The sequence below is a fragment of the Salvelinus fontinalis genome, chromosome 23, assembly GCF_029448725.1.
Source record: "Salvelinus fontinalis isolate EN_2023a chromosome 23, ASM2944872v1, whole genome shotgun sequence".
Taxonomy (NCBI): Eukaryota; Metazoa; Chordata; class Actinopteri; order Salmoniformes; family Salmonidae; genus Salvelinus; species Salvelinus fontinalis.
Genome location: NC_074687.1, coordinates 34,785,705 through 34,808,130, shown reverse-complemented (window position 1 = coordinate 34,808,130; position 22,426 = coordinate 34,785,705). Strand labels below are relative to the sequence as shown.

The 22,426-nt window shown below is 43.1% G+C and overlaps 1 protein-coding gene across 4 annotated transcripts in view; it reads right to left on the bottom strand.

The window, feature by feature from the left end:
- gtdc1 (glycosyltransferase-like domain containing 1) overlaps positions 1–21,380 on the bottom strand; it is a 49,156-nt gene extending 27,776 nt beyond the window's left edge. For 2 of the 4 annotated variants that reach the window (XM_055878562.1, XM_055878565.1), the window contains exons 1-4: positions 21,289–21,379; positions 16,733–16,929; positions 6,639–6,806; positions 5,720–5,893 (exon numbers count right to left, since the gene is read on the bottom strand). In XM_055878562.1, the coding sequence (XP_055734537.1) occupies positions 5,720–5,893; positions 6,639–6,806; positions 16,733–16,929; positions 21,289–21,327 (578 nt within the window). In that variant the 5' untranslated portion in view covers positions 21,328–21,379. Of the gene's footprint in view, positions 1–5,719; positions 5,894–6,638; positions 6,807–16,732; positions 16,930–21,288 lie in introns of all 4 variants that reach the window. The other 2 variants (XM_055878563.1, XM_055878564.1) reach the window with 2 other exon arrangements.
- Between the last annotated feature and the right edge of the window lie 1,046 nt (positions 21,381–22,426).

The window sequence follows — 22,426 nt, the reverse complement described above, 5'->3', positions numbered from 1 at the left end:
AGGTAGTCTGTGGGACTACAGGTTGTAGAGGTAGTCTGTGGGACTACAGGTTGTAGAGGTAGTCTGTGGGACTACAGGTTGTAGAGGTAGTCTGTGGGACTACAGGTTGTAGAGGTAGTCTGTGGGACTACAGGTTGTAGATGTAGTCTGTGGGACTACAGGTTGTAGATGTAGTCTGTGGGACTACAGGTTGTAGAGGTAGTCTGTGGGACTACAGGTTGTAGATGTAGTCTGTGGGACTACAGGTTGTAGATGTAGTCCGTGGGACTACAGGTTGTAGAGGTAGTCTGTGGGACTACAGGTTGTAGAGGTAGTCTGTGGGACTACAGGTTGTAGAGGTAGTCTGTGGGACTACAGGTTGTAGATGTAGTCTGTGAAACTACAGGTTGTAGATGTAGTCTGTGGGACTACAGGTTGTAGATGTAGTCTGTGGGACTACAGGTTGTAGATGTAGTCTGTGGGACTACAGGTTGTAGATGTAGTCTGTGGGACTACAGGTTGTAGATGTAGTCTGTGGGACTACAGGTTGTAGATGTAGTCTGTGGGACTACAGGTTGTAGATGTAGTCTGTGGGACTACAGGTTGTAGAGGTAGTTTGTGGGACTACAGGTTGTAGAGGTAGTCTGTGGGACTACAGGTTGTAGATGTAGTCTGTGGGACTACAGGTTGTAGAGGTATAACTAAAATGAACATGAAAGTAACATAACAGTACTTATTGTTAGTGTTATTGGGATTAGTTCAGATATCAGTCTTTGGAGGGTTTGTCATGGACACATTCTCAGTAACAATTTTGTTATTGAGAATGTGTGACGCACATTGCAGACGAGCCATGTGCTAAATGTAGAAATAAATAGGTGATCATTTTCAATATCCTCCTCTATCAGCTTTGGCTGAGGCAAAGCTCCCCTAGTTAGGAGATTATTGCATTGTGTAGCTTGTTTTGAAAACACCCATTTTTCTTGATTATGTCACCACTGAACAGATGCCAATGTGTGTTAGCTAAAGTTTGGTATTAAGGATAAATCACCAATGCAGGGTTTGATCCTTAATTCATTCCTATTCATCACGGTTAGTTCCCCGTACTTCAAAGCCACCATATGGACCTAATTGTGGTCGTTCCTGGCACATGAGCGACTGAAAGCTGAGGCACTACCGTACCTCCAGTTTCGCTGTGCACTGTCATCATACTTTGTGCTGAGCATTTATTGCATACTGTTCTGTACTCAAGCTACATGCCAGGTGAACTAAACTGGAGGTTTTTTTTTGGGGGGGGGGGGGGGGGGAGTAGAATGAAAGGATGGGGAGTTGGAAGATATAAGAGGATAAAGGAGGACAGAAGTCAAATCAAGGTAAATAGAAGAAAGGTGCCCACCGACCAACAGCTGTTTTCATCACGTCACAGATGAGCTTATACAGGGGTGGTTTGATTAGGAGAGCTAGGCTTCCCCCTCCTTCTCACAGGCAGGGTGACCACCGGTCGGTGACTGGAGAGTAATCAAAGAGGAGGTTGTGGGATGAGCGTCTGAGGATGAGGATGACAGGCTCAGGAGGCAAATGGTGACAGCGTATTTGACCCCTGCGGGCCAGAGCAGAGCAGGGCCTGCTGGCTGGGCTGGGTGGCTGGGTGAGTGAGGTTTAGGGAGATTTACCTCATCATCTCAGGCTGTATCTAAACGGTGTCATGATCAAGATTAGAGGTTAGATTGGAGTACACAACAGATTACATGGTCATATAAATCTGTTGAACACAACATATTGTTCTAGATTTTCATTAGTGGTAAACAAGGGGATAAATATCTGGGATCAGTTGAAAGTCTATCCATGAACAAAGTCAGAGAGAACGTGGTGAATCATTAAATTCACAGGGAGGTGGTATGTATCATCAATTTGATAATACAAATAATGGAATCAAGCAGACAATGTAGCTTGAATTCTTTACACGTTTCTACATATCATAAAGAGACTAAATAACCACATGAAGGACTGTACTACAGCACGTTTCTCTCTTTCCGTCTATTTGGTAGATGTTTGTTCAATTATTGCAAAATGATCACCCTATTGACCTAATGGTAAATCAATTCCAAACATCAATCAATCCTTGTTTCTGTCTACAACACACCTGTTTAACATGGTCTCCTCAAGCCAGTCGACCCAGACAGCACTGCCTTTCAAATTCCTCTGCTCCATCGCTTTAATGTTTCCAATTAGTCCCCACAGTCCCACGGCTAAACAGCCTCACCAAGCTTTACCAAGGCTCGTGGCAACAAATGCCTTCAGATGTCTATAATCTAGAAAACCTTCGACACTCCTTGGGGTTGTTTGTTCTTCATAGGTTTTCTATGTGGGGTGGATGATACAACAACAATCTCTCTCTGCCCTTAGACACAAATCAGAAACCAAAGCAAACCGGTTAACCTCTCCATTTTTCACACAAACATTATTCATCCAAAAGTCTACATTTTTCTGTCTCATCAGTCGTTTAAACAGTGAAACACAAACTGTATAATAGAATATATCTGATTAGGTTATTATGGATCGTGTTGGACTAAACAGATTATATTTGTCCTCCTGTTACCATCTTCAATCAGTTGCGAAAACGTCCAGTTGCACTTGAACTTTGTCAAAGGAACGTTTCAAACAGGATATCCTGCCATCTGCTCCTCCAGTAGACTCATTCCAGGAGTCAGTCACTTGAGACCTGAGTTGACTGCCTGCTTCTTCACACAGAGCCACATCAATGTCTTTTAAAAGTAGCCAAAAAAGAACAACCTTTTCCCAATCAACTTAAAAGTATCTTCAGTTATCTGCAGCGAGTTAAGGGACTTAATGAAAACCGGCCATCAGTGGGGAGGTCCTAAAGAACGTACAACGCTTTCAAGCGGAGTTGAAACCTGCATTAATATCTTTTCATGGAAGAACATTAAAGGAATCCCTCCTTTTGTCTCCTAACATTAACAATGGAGAACCTGTTCCATAGAAGCCTACATTCCCTTGGTTCCTTCCACATTCCTTTTTTAATGCAGATATTACATGTGAGAAAATGAAATAACAATATACTAATCATGATCAATCTGGTTTCCCTTCCCCTTAAACACCTGACGGCATTCTGTTCTCAAGAGGAAAAGGAACACACGCTGTCTGACAACCTGACAGCCACACAAAGGCCTCAGAAAGTACTGGGGTGAGTGGGGGAAACTGCAGTGGGGTCCCTGGCAAGGCCTGACAGAATTTGGCACCTGCTGATCACGTGCACATTTGATGACCCCCTCTCCATTCCCCACCCACTATATATATATAATATATATATTTGAATATTGTCAATACGCTGGTCTGGTCTGGTCTGGTGTGTGTGTGTGTGTGCTTGTGTGTGCGTGTGTGTGTGTGTGTGTGTGTGTGTGTGTGTGTGTGTGTGTGTGTGTGTGTGTGTGTGTGTGTGTGTGTGTACACACACAGACCAAACCAGCGGATTGACAATACTCAAAGAAAGTCAATGCCCCGCTGTTCCACGATGATAAATGTGATGGCTTTGTATCTCACCGCAGGTTTCTGCTGGCTCAGGTCAATCGCTATTAAATTACAAAAGTCCACCTCTCAAAAGCCGATTGATAGATGGATACTGCAAACACACAAACCACAAAGAGCCCTCCATTGCTTTCACAAACCCACCAGTTGTGCAGCCTGAAAAAAGGGCTTTTAGGTTGTTGAGAGTTTTTATTTGTGCATTTGCAAATTAATTTGGGCTCTCAGTAACACCATAAACTCTCCAGAGCTTGGACCGAGTAGACATTTCTGAGAGCGACAGAGTGACATAAAAATACCTATACAGAAGAATCTTCTGGTATTTCTACTCTATTTGTTTCTCTGAGCGTTTTATATTTTCAAAGAGCTGGACTAACTGTGTTTGGAAAAGGACCGCGGGCATGTTGGGGGATTGTCGGCCATGCATATAATCGCTTACTTACACTCTGTGAGTTTGCTTTGGATCAGGCAAATTACCATCTGAAAATGAGCTGAAAAACACTCTGGGCGAGAGGCCTGCGTCATCCATGGCAGTTCACTTTCAGTATTTCTTACCGCAGCGAATATACAGGGAAACATGCAGAGATGCACACAAACACATACACTGCTCAGAAACTGTAGTTGCATCATTGCTTTCAATGTACTTAAAATTTAAAGAGAAAAAAATACTCTCTAAATACTATAAAAACAAACCTTACTCTTAATCTTGGCCTCAAAATCTGTCTAGTTATGTGGTAATGCATTATGATGATGTTGAATGTTAAACTTGTCACTGTGAGGGAATATGCGCTTCCAGCATAAAGTGGACTCAAATCACATAATACACTCGCTCTAATTGGGAAGGCCATAAAATAAAGTCTGCGTGACACAATTACTGCAGGCAGGGTCACACAAACACTCTCACACACAAGTTTCATGGACAGGGAGACGTAGGCTTAAATAATTAGCTATAATATGCCACAAGAGTAGGCTCAGAACAATATGTGCACTTGGGTGAGCGGAGGAGACTGCTTTCATCTTTTCCACTGTGTTCGGTCACCCCCGAGAATGGCAAGGCTTGAAAGAAAGCACAGGAATCGCTAAAAAACTGCATCATATGTTTATGAATTTCTATTCAATAAATGCCATGCCGCCTTCATGAAAATATGGGCATTATGGTTTTGCTTAAAATGGGATATCATGGAAGAAATTCCAGCTGTGATACATAAGAGAAATGTTCAAGCAGCAACACCAACATTGGATTGACAAGCACACACCTGTGTGGTCAACACTTAGAAAAAGGACTTTGTCTCAATACCTTTGGCGTTTCAATGTTAATATTCAAATTGAAACGGTTATGATGCCGTTGTTTTCATGTGAAGAAGTGGCTGCTGTTGATTTGGCCTGTAATAGGAAGCAGACCCTCTGTTGCGTCGAGGTTTGGAGCACTTAGCAGCTAGAGCATTGTTTTGGAACAGAGCAATAAAAAAGAACCACCCCTCATCACTGAGCCGAGACAACAGCTTATAAAGAGACGCCTGGATCCAATCGATCCACAATGACAGTTCTCTAATCTATATGCATGTTATTTTACTTACAAATGTAAACTTATTATTTGGTATTAGCTGAAGTGAATTTCTAAGTACAATTTGACGTAACAATGGATATTTTCTGCCGCTTTAGTTGAAATAATTCATAATACATCTAGCAAATAGTATTGCTTGATTCAATAAATTCCTTAACCGCAATGTTCTAATTAAATTATTATTATTTTTTATCTTTTTTTAAATATTTTACCTATACTGATGAAGCACTTAAATCAATCCAAAGAGATACAGAAAAACCCCTCTCCTCCTAAAAAGGTTGCCACCTCTTTCCATCTCACCCAAACACTTCACATAGACACATCAACATCTGTAATGAATTCATCAACATCTGTAATGTATACATAGGCGGTACGTGCGAGAGTGATAGAGAGGCCTTAGCGAAAACACGAAACAGGATATTAAAGCTCCGTAGACACTACTAATCTTGACTCTTACACAACTAACTTCTCTCCAGTCAGTCAGATTGCTATTAACCATGCTCCCAAACCCTATCAGCTCTCTGGGACGGATTAAAAGCCTGCAACTCTCTTTCTCTTTCCACTCTGCTTTATTTAATCAGTGGCCTGGTTATCCCTAGAAGGCAAATTACTGTAGCCAGGGATGATGACACTGACCTTGTGACATGGGGGAATTGGATGGGGAAGTGGAGGACCCGACACTTTGGGCGTATGAGCTTGTCCAGGTCTTTGGGCCTGTGGTCGGGGATCATCTTCATGAAGGACGAAATGGAGGACAGGAAAGAGTCCATGTTGAAAGAAGAGTTGAACGCCACCACATCTGCCACCAAGCTGGGGGGAAAGGAAAAGAAGGGTACACACACAGTCAGTGACACACACACGCGTACGTACACACACACAAAGTGACAGTACTTCATTTGCAGATTCAGTGTGTGCCACATGGAACAGTTCAGCATAGTCTGCATTTATCAGTACCGTCTTAAATGGCTCCCATTCTCTTTCATTAGAACGAAAGTCATGCATTATAATTCAAATTAGCAAAGCAATCTGGCTTGAATCCAATCAAACATCTCTTAATGATCCATTCCCTTTGAGTAGCGTATTATTTAATGCTGCCATATTTGACTGGGTTAATGACATTAAAGTAGATTGAGTGGGCCTTGCAGAACTGACTTATTGACGCGTTGCCCTATGCAGATCAACAACAATCACTTTTCTTTAGAGTGCCCCTCTCTTTACTGTTCGCCTTCTGATTAATGACAGCCCAGTCGCTCGACAAGAGTGACTTCAATTACCCAGAGAGCATCATGTCGGCCTGCCGTAATTAACCAATCATGTTGCGCCCCAGACATGCTCATTAAGACAAACTATTACCGTATGAATAGTGTGTTGTTTGTTTATTTTAAATACACAAACAAACAGAGCAATTATGCTGGTTGCTCATCGTCTTTGCTTGTTACGACCTCTTGTTCCTACTGTTAACTGTGATAATAACGTGCACTCACTGCGCACCAGATAGATTGTGTACTGTATTATACATTGTGTACAGCACACTCAAGGCCGGGCTGGTCTTTACCATGACAGGACCTGGTTGTATCCGTACTGGAAGTCTCTGTCCTGGCTCTTGCGGACTGGATAGACCAGCTGGTTCTCGTGGAAGTAGAGCACCTTCTTCAGTGTGGCCAGGTCAGGACGCAGGGCCACCAGTTCAGACAGGTTCAGCACAGAACTGGCAAACAGGACCCTGAGGACCAGAACACAGCACAGGTGGTTAGGATGGTGAGGGTGAGTTAATCTATCTGCAAATACAGTGCATTCAGAAAGTATTCAGACCCCTTGACTTTTTCCACATTTTGTTACGTTACAACCTTATTCTAAAATGGATTAAATAACAAAAAGTCATCATCAATCTACACACAATACCCCATAATGACAAAGCGAAAACAGTTTTTTAGAAATGTTGCAAATGTATAAAAACTGAAATACCTTATTTACATAAGTATTCAGATCCTTTGCTATGAGACTCAAAATTGAGCTCAGGTGCGTCCTGTCTGTCCTTCAGATGTTTCTACAACTTGATTGGAGTTCACCTGTGGTAAATTCAATTGATTGGACATGATTTGGACAGGCACACATCTGTCTATATAAGGTCCCACAGTTGACAATGCATGTCGAGCAAAAACAAGGCCATGTGGTTGAAGGAATTGTCCGTAGAGCTCCGAGACAGGATTGTGTTGAGGCACAGATCTGGGGAAGGGTACCAAAACATTTATGCAGTATTGAAGGTCCCCAAGAACACAGTGGCCTCCATAATTCTTAAATGGAAGAAGTTTAGAACCACCAATACTCTTCCTAGAGCTGTCCGCCCGGCCAAACTGAGCAATCAGGGGTGAAGGGCCTTGGTCAGGGAGGTGACCAAGAACCCGATGGTCACTCTGACAGAGCTCCAAAGCGCCTCTGTGGAAATGGGAGAACCTTCTAGAAGGACAACCATCTCTGCAGCACTCCACCATGAGGCCTTTGTGGTAGAGTGGCCAGACGGAAGCCACTCTTCAGGAAAAGACACGACAGCCTGCTTGGAGTTTGCCAAAGGGCACCTAAAGGACTCTCAAACCACGAGTAACAAGATTCTCTGGTCTGATAAAACCAAGATTGAACTCTTTGGCCTGAATGCCAAGCGGCACCTATGGAGGAAACCTGGCACCATCCCTACGGTGAAGCATGGTGGTGGCAGCATCATGCTGTGGGAATGTTTTCAGTGGCAGGGACTGGGAGACTAGTCAGGATCGAGGGAAAAATGAACAGAGCAAAGTACAGAGAGATCCTTGATTAAAACCTGCTCCAGATCAATCAGGACCTCACACAGCCAAGAAAACACAGGAGTGGCATCGGGACAAGTCTCTGAATGTCCTTGAGTGGCCCAGCCAGAGTCCGGACTTGATCCCGATCGAACATCTCTGGAGAGACCTGAAAATAGCTGTGCAGCAACGCTCCTCATCCAACCTGACAGAGCTTGAGAGGATTTGCAGAGAAGAATGGGAGAAACTCCCCAAAAACAGGTGTGTCAAGTTTATGGCGTCATACCCAAGAAAACTTGAGGCTGTAATTGCTGCTAAAGGTGCTTCAACAAAGTACTGAGTAAAGGGTCTGAATACTTATGTAAATGTGATTTCGTTTTTTTATGTCTAAAAACTTGTTTTTGCTTTGTCATTTTGAGGTATTGTGTGTAGATTGATGAGGAGGGGAAACTATTTAATCAATTTTAAAGGCAGTAACGTAACAAAATGGGGAAAAAGTCAAGGGGTCTGAATACTTCAGAATGCACTGAACAATTATGTCTAACAAACGCTGGGCCTTACTTCCATATCTTCGTGCTTACTAATGTCTGACTAAAATGAAACCCTGGGAGGTGAGGGATAGCTCTCTTTTTAGCCGAGCCATATCAGACTTGAATGTCCCCACTGCTTCCAATGCCAACCACTAAAATGCCTTTCATCCATCAAGGGGATAAATCCTGCTAAATACGACCCATTTATCGTAACCAGCAGGTAAAATAGTAACATCACCCAAATCGAATAATTTCCCAAGCAGGATAATCCACCCAGCCCTGCCCAGCTCTGCTGCAGCCTCTCAGACAATGCAGCATTTCCATGTCTCTAAAAGCATATCTCTCTCTCTCTCCGTCTCCCTCTGCGGCATCTCTGTATCTGTTGCGTGCTCAGCGATGAGGCTTTGAAGCTCCATCATCTCCCTATGTGACCCCATCCTCCACTTCAAGCCTTGGCCCATCCCTTCATCAGTCAGTCAGTCCCCTTAACCCATGAGCGAGGAATCTTTGATGTGGTCGAGTCCACAAGCCATCGCTAAGATCACGTCCCCGTGTGCCTCTCAGACATGGGATTAGCCCAATTTCCTAGCCTGTTTGGGCCTTCGATCAAAACTAAAAGAGGCCTACAGGACTGCATGTTACAGAAATCACCCTCACCCCCTAAACTCTGTCGGTAATGCGGGGCTCTGACTCAAACCAGATGAGAGTTCTCTATTTTTACCTTTTTCATGCCAAGAATATTCCACAGGGACATCCTGTGTAGTTAAGAATTAGACGCACTGAAACTGCAGGACTAAAGTATTCCTTTAGTGGGAGATGGATTTAAAAAAATGATATTTACCTTTTTCATATAAATAAGTAGAACATTTTGATTTGTTATGTGCTGAATTACCACTTGTCATCCCATAGAGGGAACAGCAAATATCCCATTCTGCAAAATCCAAAACGGCAACAAACAGCAGAACTGAGAAAGGGGGTTATGCTTAGTTACTTACTGTATGAGCTATTACTTAGCCACATGACATTCCATAATGTACCTAGCCACCAGAAGTGGGACCAAGACACGATTATTCAAGTCTCAAGTCACAAGATTCAAGTCAAGTCCCAAATAGAACTGTTAAGTCTTGAGTCAAGTCCAAGTCGTGCATTCAAAGAGCAAGTCAAGTCGCAGGTTTTTTCAAGTCAAGTAAAAAATAAAATAATAATAAAGGCAATGAGTTGTTCAAATACAAATCTTAGTTTATTTATTGAGATTACCAGAGAACAAGTTATTTTGTCTACAATGCATTTTGATTAGGCCTACGTAATAATTGATTTGAACAACACATTCCAAATGGGAGCTTCATAAGTAAATGATCCATTTCAGGCAATTTTGACTTACCAAAAGACCAGTAGGTCTATGCTAGTAATTGTTGCTTGAGGCCCCATTGCTGGTGATCTTGCAAAGTTAACAGTTCATATTATTGACCAATGGTGTAAAGTACTTAAGTAAAAATACTTTAAAGTACTACTTCAGTAGTTTTTGGGGTATCTGTACTTTACTATTTATATTTTTGACAACTTTTACTGCACTACATTTCTAAAGAGTTCCAAGATGGCGTAGCAGTGTAGACGTCTTTGTCCTGTCGTGTCCCGTGTCCCTTGTATATATCTTTTTACATCTTTTTCTTCGCATATCTTTTTAAAAATATTTTCTTAAACCTCAACTTCTACTCTCCTGCAACCCGCCTCACCCAATGTGGCGTGGATCTGCTTTTTTCTAAAGTATTTCTATTTACTTCTGATCTGGAATCCATCAACTGAAGATAGCCAGCTAACCACCTACCAGCTATCAGTTAGCAAACCATTGCTAGCGGTCATCAGCTAACCTTTAGCTCGGAAAGCTCTCGCTAGTTCGAACAACGTGACTAAAACCAGAGCATAACGGACCTATTTCTCTCCATATCCCCGGATTCCTACCGCAAACTCTGAACATTTTCCTCTGGATCTTCGCAACTAGCTAACCACAATCCCGGGTGACCACTCCTGGCTAGCGTTTCCATCCCGGAGCAAGCACCAATTAGCCTGAAGCTAGCCCGGCTAGGGCTCCTGTGCTACCACTGAAGCCCACTCCTGGGCTACAATATCCGGACCCCTTTACTGCCGGTATGGAGCACGGAACCCCGCCGATCCTCTACGACTGGAATACCGACATAATCTGCCCGAGGACTCCAACAGGCCCCTCAGGCGTGACGCCCGCTGAAGGCCCATTCTGCTAACCTACTAACCTACCTACCTGCCTGCCCCGGTCTGCTAACTGCTAGCTTATCTTGCAGCTAGCGCAGCCAGGAAGCTAGCACCAGTTAGCAAACACAATTCTACAATTCACAACCTCTCTTTCGCCATCGCCATCCGGCTTGGATTCTCTGTCGACACGACCACGTCTGGTCTGCAGACAAATACCCCATCCGCTGTGCCCTCAACCAGCCTCCGTCTGAGCAGACCCCCTCCGTCTGAGCAGACCACCCCCCGGGCTACTAACTTTAAACGCGTGCTAGCTTAGTGGAGGCCTCACTGCTCCATCTACGGCTGCCCCCTGGACACTATGATCACTTGGCTACATAGCTGATGCCTGCTTGACTGTCCATTAATTCACGGTACTCCATTCTGTTTATTTGTGTTTTATCTGTCGGCTCTGTGCTTTAACTCAGGATCTGTGTGTAGTTAATCCGACCCTCTCTGCCTAGTCGTCGCCATTTTTACCTTCTGTTGCTGTGTTAGCTGACTAGCTGCTGTTATCTCACCTGTTGTTTTAGCTAGCTCTCCCAATCAAGACCTGCAATCACTTTATGCCTTATTGTATGTCTCTCTCAAATATCAATATGCCTTGCATACTGTTGTTCAGGCTAGTTATCATTCTTTTGGTTTGCAATGGACCCCGTAGTTCCACTCTCCGTACCTCTGATACCTCCTTTGTCCCACCCCCCACACATGCGGTGACCTCACCCATTGAGACCAGCATGTCCAGAGATACAACCTCTCTTATCATCACCCAGTGCCTGGGCTTGCCTCCGCTGTACCCGTGCCCCATTATACCCTGGTCTGCACATTATGCCCAGAATCTATTCTACCACGCCCATAAATCTGCTCCTTTTATTCCTTGTCCCCAACGCTCTAGGCGACCAGTTTTGATACCCTTTAGCCGCACCCTCATCCTACTACTCCTCTGTTCCTCGGGTGATGTGGCGGTAAACCCAGGCCCTGCATGTCCCCAGTCACCCTCATTTGTTGACTTCTGTGATCGAAAAAGCCTTGGCCTCATGCATGTCAACATCAGAAGCCTCCTCCCTAAGTTTGCCTTACTCACCGCTTTAGTACACTCTGCCAACCCTGATGTCCTTGCCGTGTCCGAATCCTGGCTTAGGAAGGCCACCAAAAATTCTGAGATTTCCATACCCAACTATAACACTTTCCGTCAAGATAGAACTGCCAAAGGGGGAGGAGTTGCAATCTACTGCAGAGATAGCCTGCAAAGTTCTGTCATACTTTCCAGGTCTTTGCCCAAACAGTTCGAACTTCTAATTTTAAAAATTAATCTCTCCAGAAATAAGTCTCTCACTGTTGCCGCCTGCTACCGACCCCCCTCAGCTCCCAGCTGTGCCCTGGACACCATCTGTGAATTGATCGCTCCCCATCTAGCTTCAGAGTTTGTTCGGTTAGGTGACCTAAACTGGGATATGCTTAACACCCCGGCAGTCCTACAATCTAAGCTTGATGCCCTCAATCTCACACAAATCATCAAGGAACCCACCAGGTACAACCCTAAATCCGTAAACATGGGCACCCTAATAGACATTATCCTGACCAACTTGCCCTCCAAATACACCTCTGCTGTCTTCAATCAAGATCTCAGCGATCACTGCCTCATTGCCTGTATCCGCCACGGGTCCGCGGTCAAACGACCACCCCTCATCACTGTCAAACGCTCCCTAAAACACTTCTGCGAGCAGGCCTTTCTAATCGACCTGGCCCGGGTACCCTGGAAGGATATTGACCTCATCCCGTCAGTTGAGAATGCCTGGTCATTCTTTAAAAGTTACTTCCTCACCATATTAGACAAGCATGCTCCGTTCAAAAAATGCAGAACCAAGAACAGATATAGCCCTTGGTTCACTCCAGACCTGACTGCCCTCGACCAGCACAAAAACATCCTGTGGCGAACTGCAATAGCATCGAAGAGCCCCCGCGATATGCAACTGTTCAGGGAAGTCAGGAACCAATACACGCAGTCAGTCAGGAAAGCAAAGGCCAGCTTTTTCAAGCAGAAATTTGCATCCTGTAGCTCTAACTCCAAAAAGTTCTGGGATACTGTAAAGTCCATGGAAAACAAGAGCACCTCCTCCCAGCTGTCCACTGCACTGAGGCTAGGTAACACGGTCACCACTGATAAGTCCGTGATAATCGAAAACTTCAACAAACATTTCTCAATGGCTGGCCATGCCTTCCTCCTGGCGACTCCAACCTTGGCCAACAGCCCCGCCCCCCCGCTGCTACTCGCCCAAGCCTCCCCAGCTTCTCCTTTACCCATATCCAGATAGCAGATGTTCTGAAAGAGCTGTAAAACCTGGACCCATACAAATCAGCTGGGCTTGACAATCTGGACCCCCTATTTCTGAAACTGTCCGCCGCCATTGTCGCACCCCCTATTACCAGCCTGTTCAACCTCTCCTTCGTATCATCTGAGATCCCCAAGGATTGGAAAGCTGCCGCGGTCATCCCCCTCTTCAAAGGGGGAGACACCCTGGACCCAAACTGTTACAGACCTATATCCATCCTGCCCTGCCTAGCTAAGGTCTTCGAAAGCCAAGTCAACAAACAGATCACTGACCATCTGGAATCCCACCGTACCTTCTCCGCTGTGCAATCCGGTTTCCGAGCCGGTCACGGGTGCACCTCAGCCACGCTCAAGGTACTAAACGATATCATAACCGCCATCGATAAAAGACATTACTGTGCAGCCGTCTTCATCGACCTGGCCAAGGCTTTCGACTCTGTCAATCACCATATTCTTATCGGCAGACTCAATAGCCTCGGTTTTTCTAATGACTGCCTTGCCTGGTTCACCAACTACTTTGCAGACAGAGTTCAGTGTGTCAAATCGGAGGGCATGTTGTCCGGCCCTCTGGCAGTCTCTATGGGGGTACCACAGGGTTCAAGCATACCACCCTGCATACCACTGCTGGCTTGCTTCTGAAGCTAAGCAGGGTTGGTCCTGGTCAGTCCCTGGATGGGAGACCAGATGCTGCTGGAAGTGGTGTTGGAGGGCCAGTAGGAGGCACTCTTTCCTCTGGTCTAAAAAATATCCCAATGCCCCAGGGCAGTGATTGGGGACACTGTCCTGTATAGGGTGCCGTCTTTCGGATGGGACGTTAAACGGGTGTCCTGACTCTCTGAGGTCATTAAAGATCCCATGGCACTTATCGTAAGAGTAGGGGTGTTAACCCCGGTGTCCTGGCTAAATTCCCAATCTGGCCCTCAAACCATCATGGTCACCTAATAATCCCCAGTTTACAATTGGCTCATTCATCCCCCTCCTCTCCCCTGTAACTATTCCCCAGGTCGTTGCTGCAAATGAGAACGTGTTCTCAGTCAACTTACCTGGTAAAATAAAAATAAATAAAATAAAAAATTCTCGGGCCGACTCTTTTCTGTGTATACATCAATGATGTTGCTCTTGCTGCGGGCGATTCCCTGATCCACCTCTACGCAGACGACACCATTCTGTATACTTCCGGCCCTTCCCTGGACACTGTGCTATCTAACCTCCAAACGAGCTTCAATGCCATACAACACTCCTTCCGTGGCCTCCAACTGCTCTTAAACGCTAGTAAAACCAAATGCATGCTTTTCAACCGTTCGCTGCCTGCACCCGCACGCCCGACTAGCATCACCACCCTGGACGGTTCCGACCTAGAATTTGTGGACATCTATAAGTACCTAGGTGTCTGGCTAGACTGCAAACTCTCCTTCCAGACTCATATCAAACATCTCCAATCCAAAATCAAATCTAGAGTCGGCTTTCTATTCCGCAACAAAGCCTCCTTCACTCACGCCGCCAAACTTACCCTAGTAAAACTGACTATCCTACCGATCCTCGACTTCGGCGATGTCATCTACAAAATAGCTTCCAATACTCTACTCAGCAAACTGGATGCAGTTTATCACAGTGCCATCCGTTTTGTTACTAAAGCACCTTATACGACCCACCACTGCGACCTGTATGCCCTAGTCGGCTGGCCCTCGCTACATGCTCGTCGTCAGACCCACTGGCTCCAGGTCATCTACAAGGCTATGCTAGGTAAAGTGCCGCCTTATCTCAGTTCACTGGTCACGATGGCTACACCCACCCGTAGCACGCGCTCCAGCAGGTGTATCTCACTGATCATCCCTAAAGCCAAAACCTCATTTGGACGCCTTTCCTTCCAGTTCTCTGCTGCCTGCGACTGGAACGAATTGCAAAAATCTCTGAAGTTGGAGACTTTTATCTCCCTCAACAACTTTAAAAATCTGCTATCCGAGCAGCTAACCGATCGCTGCAGCTGTACATAGTCCATCTGTAAACTACCCACCCAATTTACCTACCTCACCCCCATACTGCTTTTATTTATTTACTTTTCTGCTCTTTTGCACACCAGTATCTCTTCTTGCACATGATCATCTGATGATTTATCACTCCAGTGTTAATCTGCTAAATTGTAATTATTCGATTTATTGCCTACCTCATGCCTTTTGCACACATTGTATATAGATTCTCTTTTTCCTACCATGTTATTGACTTGTTTATTGTTTACTCCATGTGTAACTCTGTGTTGTTGTCTGTTCACACTGCTATGCTTTATCTTGGCCAGGTCGCAGTTGCAAATGAGAACTTGTTCTCAACTAGCCTACCTGGTTAAATAAAGGTGAAATAAATAAAATAAATAAAAAAATAAAAATAAAAAACCTGGCCAGATGATTTCAAGTCATCAGTCTCCAATCAAAGTCGAGTTTTGAAGCTCCAAGTCAAATCTGAAGTTATTGTACTTTCTATCAAGTTGAGTCTCAAGTCATGACATTTGTAACAACAGTCAGACTCGAGTGCACACCTCTGCTAGCCACTATCGATTTGACTACCTGTCTTCATTTTGACTGATGACCTTTTTGAAGTTGGAATTCTACTCTATAGGTGACATGGCTCGCCCACTGTGTTCTCCAGTAACGTCTGTTACTGCGGTGTTGCAGAGATGACAGAGAGGGATCAAAACCAGACAAGTACACATCAATCTGAGCGTTAGCCCTGTGTGTGGGTGAGCTGCAGCATCATGCATCGCTTCACCAAGCGTATAGTAAATCGCCCTATATTTGCCAATCATCTGTGAAGTACTCACCAAGTCCTGAATCAAACCCGTTTCTGCAAAGCAGAATTTATAATCAAATAAAATGATGAATAATAATCATAGTGCACCCTCTGGTTTAATGACAGGATAGTATCTAATTGATCCGTGTTTCCCTAATAAAATGTACAAAGTAATTACAAAGCAAAAAGAAAAGATAGCTAAGTACTTTTACACATTGGGTTATTCCCCTAAAAGTAATGTGCAAAATAAAACGGAAAACATATTGACACCGAAAAATAGAGAGTGAAAGGTTGGGGACATTTCAAGCAGCTGTGTCTCATTACATATGATCTAAATCCACTCTGTGGAAGTCAATGACCTAATGGAATCCCAATCTCTGAAGTCCACTAGTGAGTGATACAAGGGTACCTGAAAAATGGCTGACAACCACATGGCCCACTTTCAATCTCACTGTGCCAAAACAGAGGAATTGGATTTCCCCTTTACAGAGCTCACAAACAACATGTTGGAAAGACCAACAAAAAAAGCAGTGTACAGTACCAGTCAAAAGTTTGGACACACCTACTCTTTCAAGTTTTTCTTTATTTTTACTATTTTCTACATTGTAGAATAATAGTGAAGACATCAAAACTATGAAATAACACATATGGAATCATGTAGTAACCAAAAAAAAGTGTTAAATCAAATTTATTTTAGATTCTAAATTATCCACCCTTTGCACACTCTTGGCATTCTCTCAACCAGCTTCACCTGGAATGCTTTTCCAACAGTCTTGAAGGAGTTCTCACATATGCTGAGCACTTGTTGGCTGCTTTTCCTTCACTCTCCGGTCCAACTCAACTCAAACCATCTCAATGAGTAGGTGTGTCCAAACGTTTGACTGGTACTGTATATTTCACAATAACAATGATCTAGCAATCTTAATCAGCACTGTATCAATTCCAACAGTCATGTTTCTATGTATACCGGTATGAGGGGCTAGCCGGGATAGCCTGCATGAAGTACAGGGCTGCTGTCCTGGCCCTCCAGTGCCATTTCTTAGCCGGCAGTGTGTAGGACACGCAGTCGTCCACATTCTCTCTAAGCAGGTCTATCAGCTGTTTGTGGGAGCCACCGTAGAACGCCTCTACCAGTAGCACACTCATGGATGGGCTATTCTGAATCTGAGGAGAGAAAAATGGATGATAATAATCAAGGACAAGATAACTGTAGTAAGAATAGGGAAATGACGGGGAAATCATTGCTTTCAGAGATTGACAATGAAGGCCTCCTTGGCAGGGAAAGAGGAAGAGACCAGTTGGATTTTGGGAAGTGTAGTCTATTCATTTCCTGTGGGACAAAAGAAATCTGACCAGCTGTATCAGTTATGGTAAACTGACCTGACCACATACAAATAGTTTTTTTGTAAAATAGTCATTACAAACTATCTGGTAGTGTAAATTAATGGCAAAAGCTAGGAAGAATATGAGTGATGATGATGGAAAGAAATTGCAGCCCAAAATGCTGAGGATACATTGATATAATATAACTGTGTTCCCGTGCAATTTCTTTTCCAACAAATTTCCTCCCCATTATTTCCAGTTTATTACAGTAAATGTTATGTCCTCCATCTCATTCTTCCATTAAGCTGCCCACAATGGGTACTAAGTTATTTGCCACACTCATCATTCGCCCACAGACTTTCCAATCAGTCAATATCTTGGTCCCTCTCTCGTTCTTAAATGCAAGTCATATCTTAAGCAGAAAACTTGCTATGTAATTTTTTTGGACACCATAAAACCTTAAAAAATGTAAAAGACGGTACATATCGAGTTGAGTAGGAAGTAAATGCTTTAGAAATGCAAACAGAAGTTTAGACCAATGACAAAAATACATCTTCCTGAAAGCACAATTGTGACCCATTGTAACAAAACACTTAATGGAAAACCAATATATACTGCCAGCATTAAATTTGTAAACAAAATCTAAATGTTTAGATGACATATTGACATCTCTGACCTGGTGTGTGACTCTTGCCAAGCACAGAGCATTATTCAAGCTTTCACAGAATTTGAAACAATTATGTGGATAGACAATGGACCATTACTGTATGGCATAACAGCTAACAGAAGACAAACATCTCATCTGGAATAGAACACGAAACAACACATTTTCAACCACATCTCCGGGGGGATTTCCAATCTTACCGCCATGCATTGCATAATGGACCCATTGACGATCAAATCTCTCCTCATCTATACCTTTCGCCCACCTTTTCAGAGTATTCAGGTTATTGACCCCATTCCACCTCAATGGCAGACATGAACTGAAGGGGTTAATGTCACCATTCTCTCCCCCACACACTGATGTGACAGGGAATCCCCAACGCACCAAACTACTCAGGAATTAATAACACGGTAATGACACTGTGAATGTTGACAAGTCATTTCACGACCTGACTTGTCTGACTGGAGACTCTCAGATAGGCTTTGTCATTAAACCGAAACACCATTTCAGCCTGGAAACAAAACAACATGACAAAAAGTGAATATTGGAACATAATAAGAAGGTACAAATTGGAAGGTCATTTTTTCCCCTGGCTCATTGTTGTTGTTGGCTTTTCTAATATTTAGCACAACACCCTTACATTTAGAATTTAGCTTTACATCCTCAACATCACTGACAACATTGCCAGTGTATAGGGCAACTATAGTACAAATTCATTCTCTTCTAAATCTAAGTGGAAAATCACCACCACAGCTTTATAAATCCTGTGTGTATCCCGGAAAAACACACTGAAGTGCATAACACTCCCCTCACCACACACACATCACCCTGAGGTGCAAAGGGATTTCATGCAGAAATACAGGATTTACATAGGCCTAGATAGCAAGGGTGGGGTGAGGCAGCCAGCATTTCCATATAAAAATGCATAAAAATGTCACTGTGAGGACCAATCGTGACCATTAAAGTCATCACCAGAAGCCCTACCCCCATTGTGCCCTTGGGGGTAGCAGGCACAGGGTTGGATGGGATTGCAGGGACCGGCGGCAAACACAGATCGCTGGAGCGTGCGTGCCAGATTCCGACACCTCCCTTTTGGTCCCTTCGGCCATGCAGGGTTTAAGCATGCATTCTGTCTGTGTGTGTGTGGGAATCATCTTAGATGGTGGCTGACAGGGAGGAGGATAGCTCTGATTCCTTTTCTTGGAGGATTTATTTATCCTAAACATGGGATCAGATGAGAGATCCCCCTCAGATACTGTAGCAGCTGGGAAAATGGCAGATTGAGGCTAAGGCTAACCAAAGTTATTGAGCACTGTCCGGAAGGTAGTTAGGGTTTACAATTGGCTCATTCATCCCCCTCCTCTCCCCTGTAACTATTCCCCAGGTCGTTGCTGCAAATGAGAACGTGTTCTCAGTCAACTTACCTGGTAAAATAACGGTAAAATAAAAAAATAAAAAATAAAAAAAAGGGTTGAGGGCCCACTTGACCAACCAGCTAGGTGGCAAATGTAGTAAATACTAACACATATAAGATAAAGGCAACATAACACATTTATTATACATCAAAATAAAAAAAATTACTAGACATAAAAATTAACTGTAGTCTGACATCTGGGAAAATAGTTTAGCCTCTGTGATTTTATGTTACTTTAATCTGAATAAAATTCCTGGCACCAAATGTACTCGAGAGCAAATGTTTTATGATTGAAATGTTTTGAAAGATGACATACTTGAAAGACTACATTCCTTGTGTATTGAATTGTGTATCTGTGGGCTATAACTGAGTTATAGGTCATAGAAGCATTTCCTATTTTACACCATTGGTGTAAATGGCAATAATATTCACAGATATTTCTAAAAACTATGATTACATTAGGATCAGTGCTCAACCAGCAAAACAGAGGGTAATATTGTGTCCTAAAAACCTTTTCATTCAGTGTTCTCATGACAGGCCTTTCAGTTTGACAATGCAAATTTAAGCAGCTTCGCACATCGAGCAAGGAACGTGTAATGCTATTCATAACTCCTTTGATCTCATATTAGAAAAGGGGAGGAAGCTCCCATTTTCCACGGATTAAGGTTTCAAAGCGGTGAAATGAGTGAGAAGTGACTTTCCTTCTTTTAATTGAGGAAGTAGTGCCCTTGTACTTCACAAGCGCAGGCTTTACGTAAAAGCTAATCATTTAAGGATCCACTGAAAGGGACTACAGCTATAATTATAGGCACATGGACATGTGCTAATCTCTCTGTGCTGCCTTGGATGGGGAGAAGGAGAAGGCACAGTGATACGCACAATAGCCAGGAAAATGAAAAGTCAGGCAGGCAGCACAGCAGTCCAATGTAGAACTTTAGACTTCATATGACAAACTAAAATGAAATGGTCTATCTACCACACTCAATAACATGAGATCTCCTTTGGTAAATTAAACTACATGTGAGCTATGAATGTGCTACTATGTACTTTTGTCGGTTATTAAAACTATACTGTATTTGTCAAAATATGATTTCTCATGCAGATGACGGATCACACTTTCAGGCATTCTAGGCCACTGAATGAAATAATGCTTTTTTTCTTTACATGATGTAGGCAATTTTCACGACTTTGGGTGGCCTTGTAAATTTAGAGCATCCCTTTGAAGTAGGCCTCAAGAAGCTTACTCATTTAAAACCACATCACTGGTGAGCTACTGTAGTGAGAAAAAACATATTTTCTTAAGCAACACAGTAAGCAAACTGTCATAAACGACAATACTATTCTCTGTATTTTAGTATGAACTGACTGATCAGATGTAGGCAGACAAATATTGTCATCAGTTGTGACTCGAGGGCTTGAAACACATGGGTAGAGGTCTATTTAGATTTCGTATGAAATGTAAGGCAGTAGAGTAGGGGAAACTATCTAACCTACTAAATGGAGAATCAGCCTTTCCCTTCAGCCTTTAAAATGTGCAACATTATTGCAACAATTAACACTGGCTGGCTATGCATATAATACAAAACAAAATACTAGCTGTGTGTGCGCATGACAACTCGTAGTAACCTAGCCATACAACAAAAAAAGGCGGTAAACAAAATGTTCTCAAAATATCTACTTTATTTCGTATTTTGGAGAAATAGCGGCTGTCACATAAGAGAGAATAGTTCTTCAGCACTCTAACGTCATCTTTACTTTGGTGAGTTGGGTAACGTAAGTACTGTACATTAAATCCAGTCACTAAACAAACTGTTCAAGGATTTCGTCTATGGCCTTTACCGCTCAAAGATCCAGAAAATTCATCTTTAGCAAGCCGCACTAACGCCATACTGGACCAGAGCTAGATTGTACAGTATCCAATATCTCGTTTGACACAATAATTTAATCCGTAACCATATCCATCATCGAATACATATAGCCTAGTCTCGATATGCAAATGCCCCCCCCCCAAAAAAAACAATCCTCTTCACTAAATAGAAATGAATGTAGATGTAAAGTGTTTGAAACAACGTGCTATGCGTTGCAGTGTTCTTTTGTGTCTGCATGTGGAATGAAAACTCACCTCTTCCTGAATATGCTTGCTAGAAAAAAGGACGCACATATTTCGTCCATGCGTGATACCGTCATTTTAGCAACGCCTCTCACCCGATGTACACTATTTACCACAGCCACAAAGTAATAAACCCCGCCTATTTCTACAATTTTGTTTCTTAAAATGTTTTTAACCTAACCTTAAAAACGCTGCTAACCTTATGCCTAACCCTAACCTTTAAATTTAAAAAAATCGTTTTTGTTTTCATGAATTTTTATGATATAGCCCATTTTGACTATGTGGCTGTGGTCACTAGTGGAAACCCTCTCACCTTGCTGGTTGCATGATCAGAGCATTCCGGGATCCTTGGGACTTCCCTACTCCAAACTCTAACCTTAACTCCTACCCTAAGCTTAACCATAATCCTTACCTAACCTTTACCTTTACCTTAACAATTTTAAATGTCAACTTCAATGGGATAGGGATGTCCCATGGATCCCAGATAGCAAAGACCCTGGTTGCATAGATCTTCAGTGGCTTGAGCGATAGAGCTATCTCACACAGTATTTTGACAATTCTGTCAAGTGGGAATTTTGCTAGGCTACTTGTGAGCATATTCTCTGCCAATAACTGATCTTCCATGTATTAGTTGACTCAGTGATGAAATGTGCATTTCTCTAACCCAACATCTGATCGATCGACTATCTACTAGACTATCTTCTTTCTATGTGTGTGTGTGTGTGTGTGTGTGTGTGTGTGTGTGTGTGTGTGTGTGTGTGTGTGTGTGTGCATGCGTGCGTGCGTGTGCGTGTGTGTGTCTAACACGATGATCTCTTCACCTGCTTCTATTTGCATTTCATTACGTGAGTTCAATTAGTAAGGTCATGGATAATGTCATTCTTCTGAGTTCCTGTGCAAACAGTTCATGGCAAGTTTGACGGTCCGCTGCTGGTGACAATTTTAGCTCAAGCCTAGTTTTTCTTTTCAAACTTTAAAATGGCAAAAGTAATTTTAAAGTCTATCACACACAGCCTCAAAGAAATCTGGTACATAAAGTAAAATCCACATCAGAAGGTAAAGATAGCAATAAATTATATTTGAGAGGGAGACTTGAGATAATTTTTCCAAATTTTATAGTAAAGTAAAATACTGTACTAATGAGTTTATG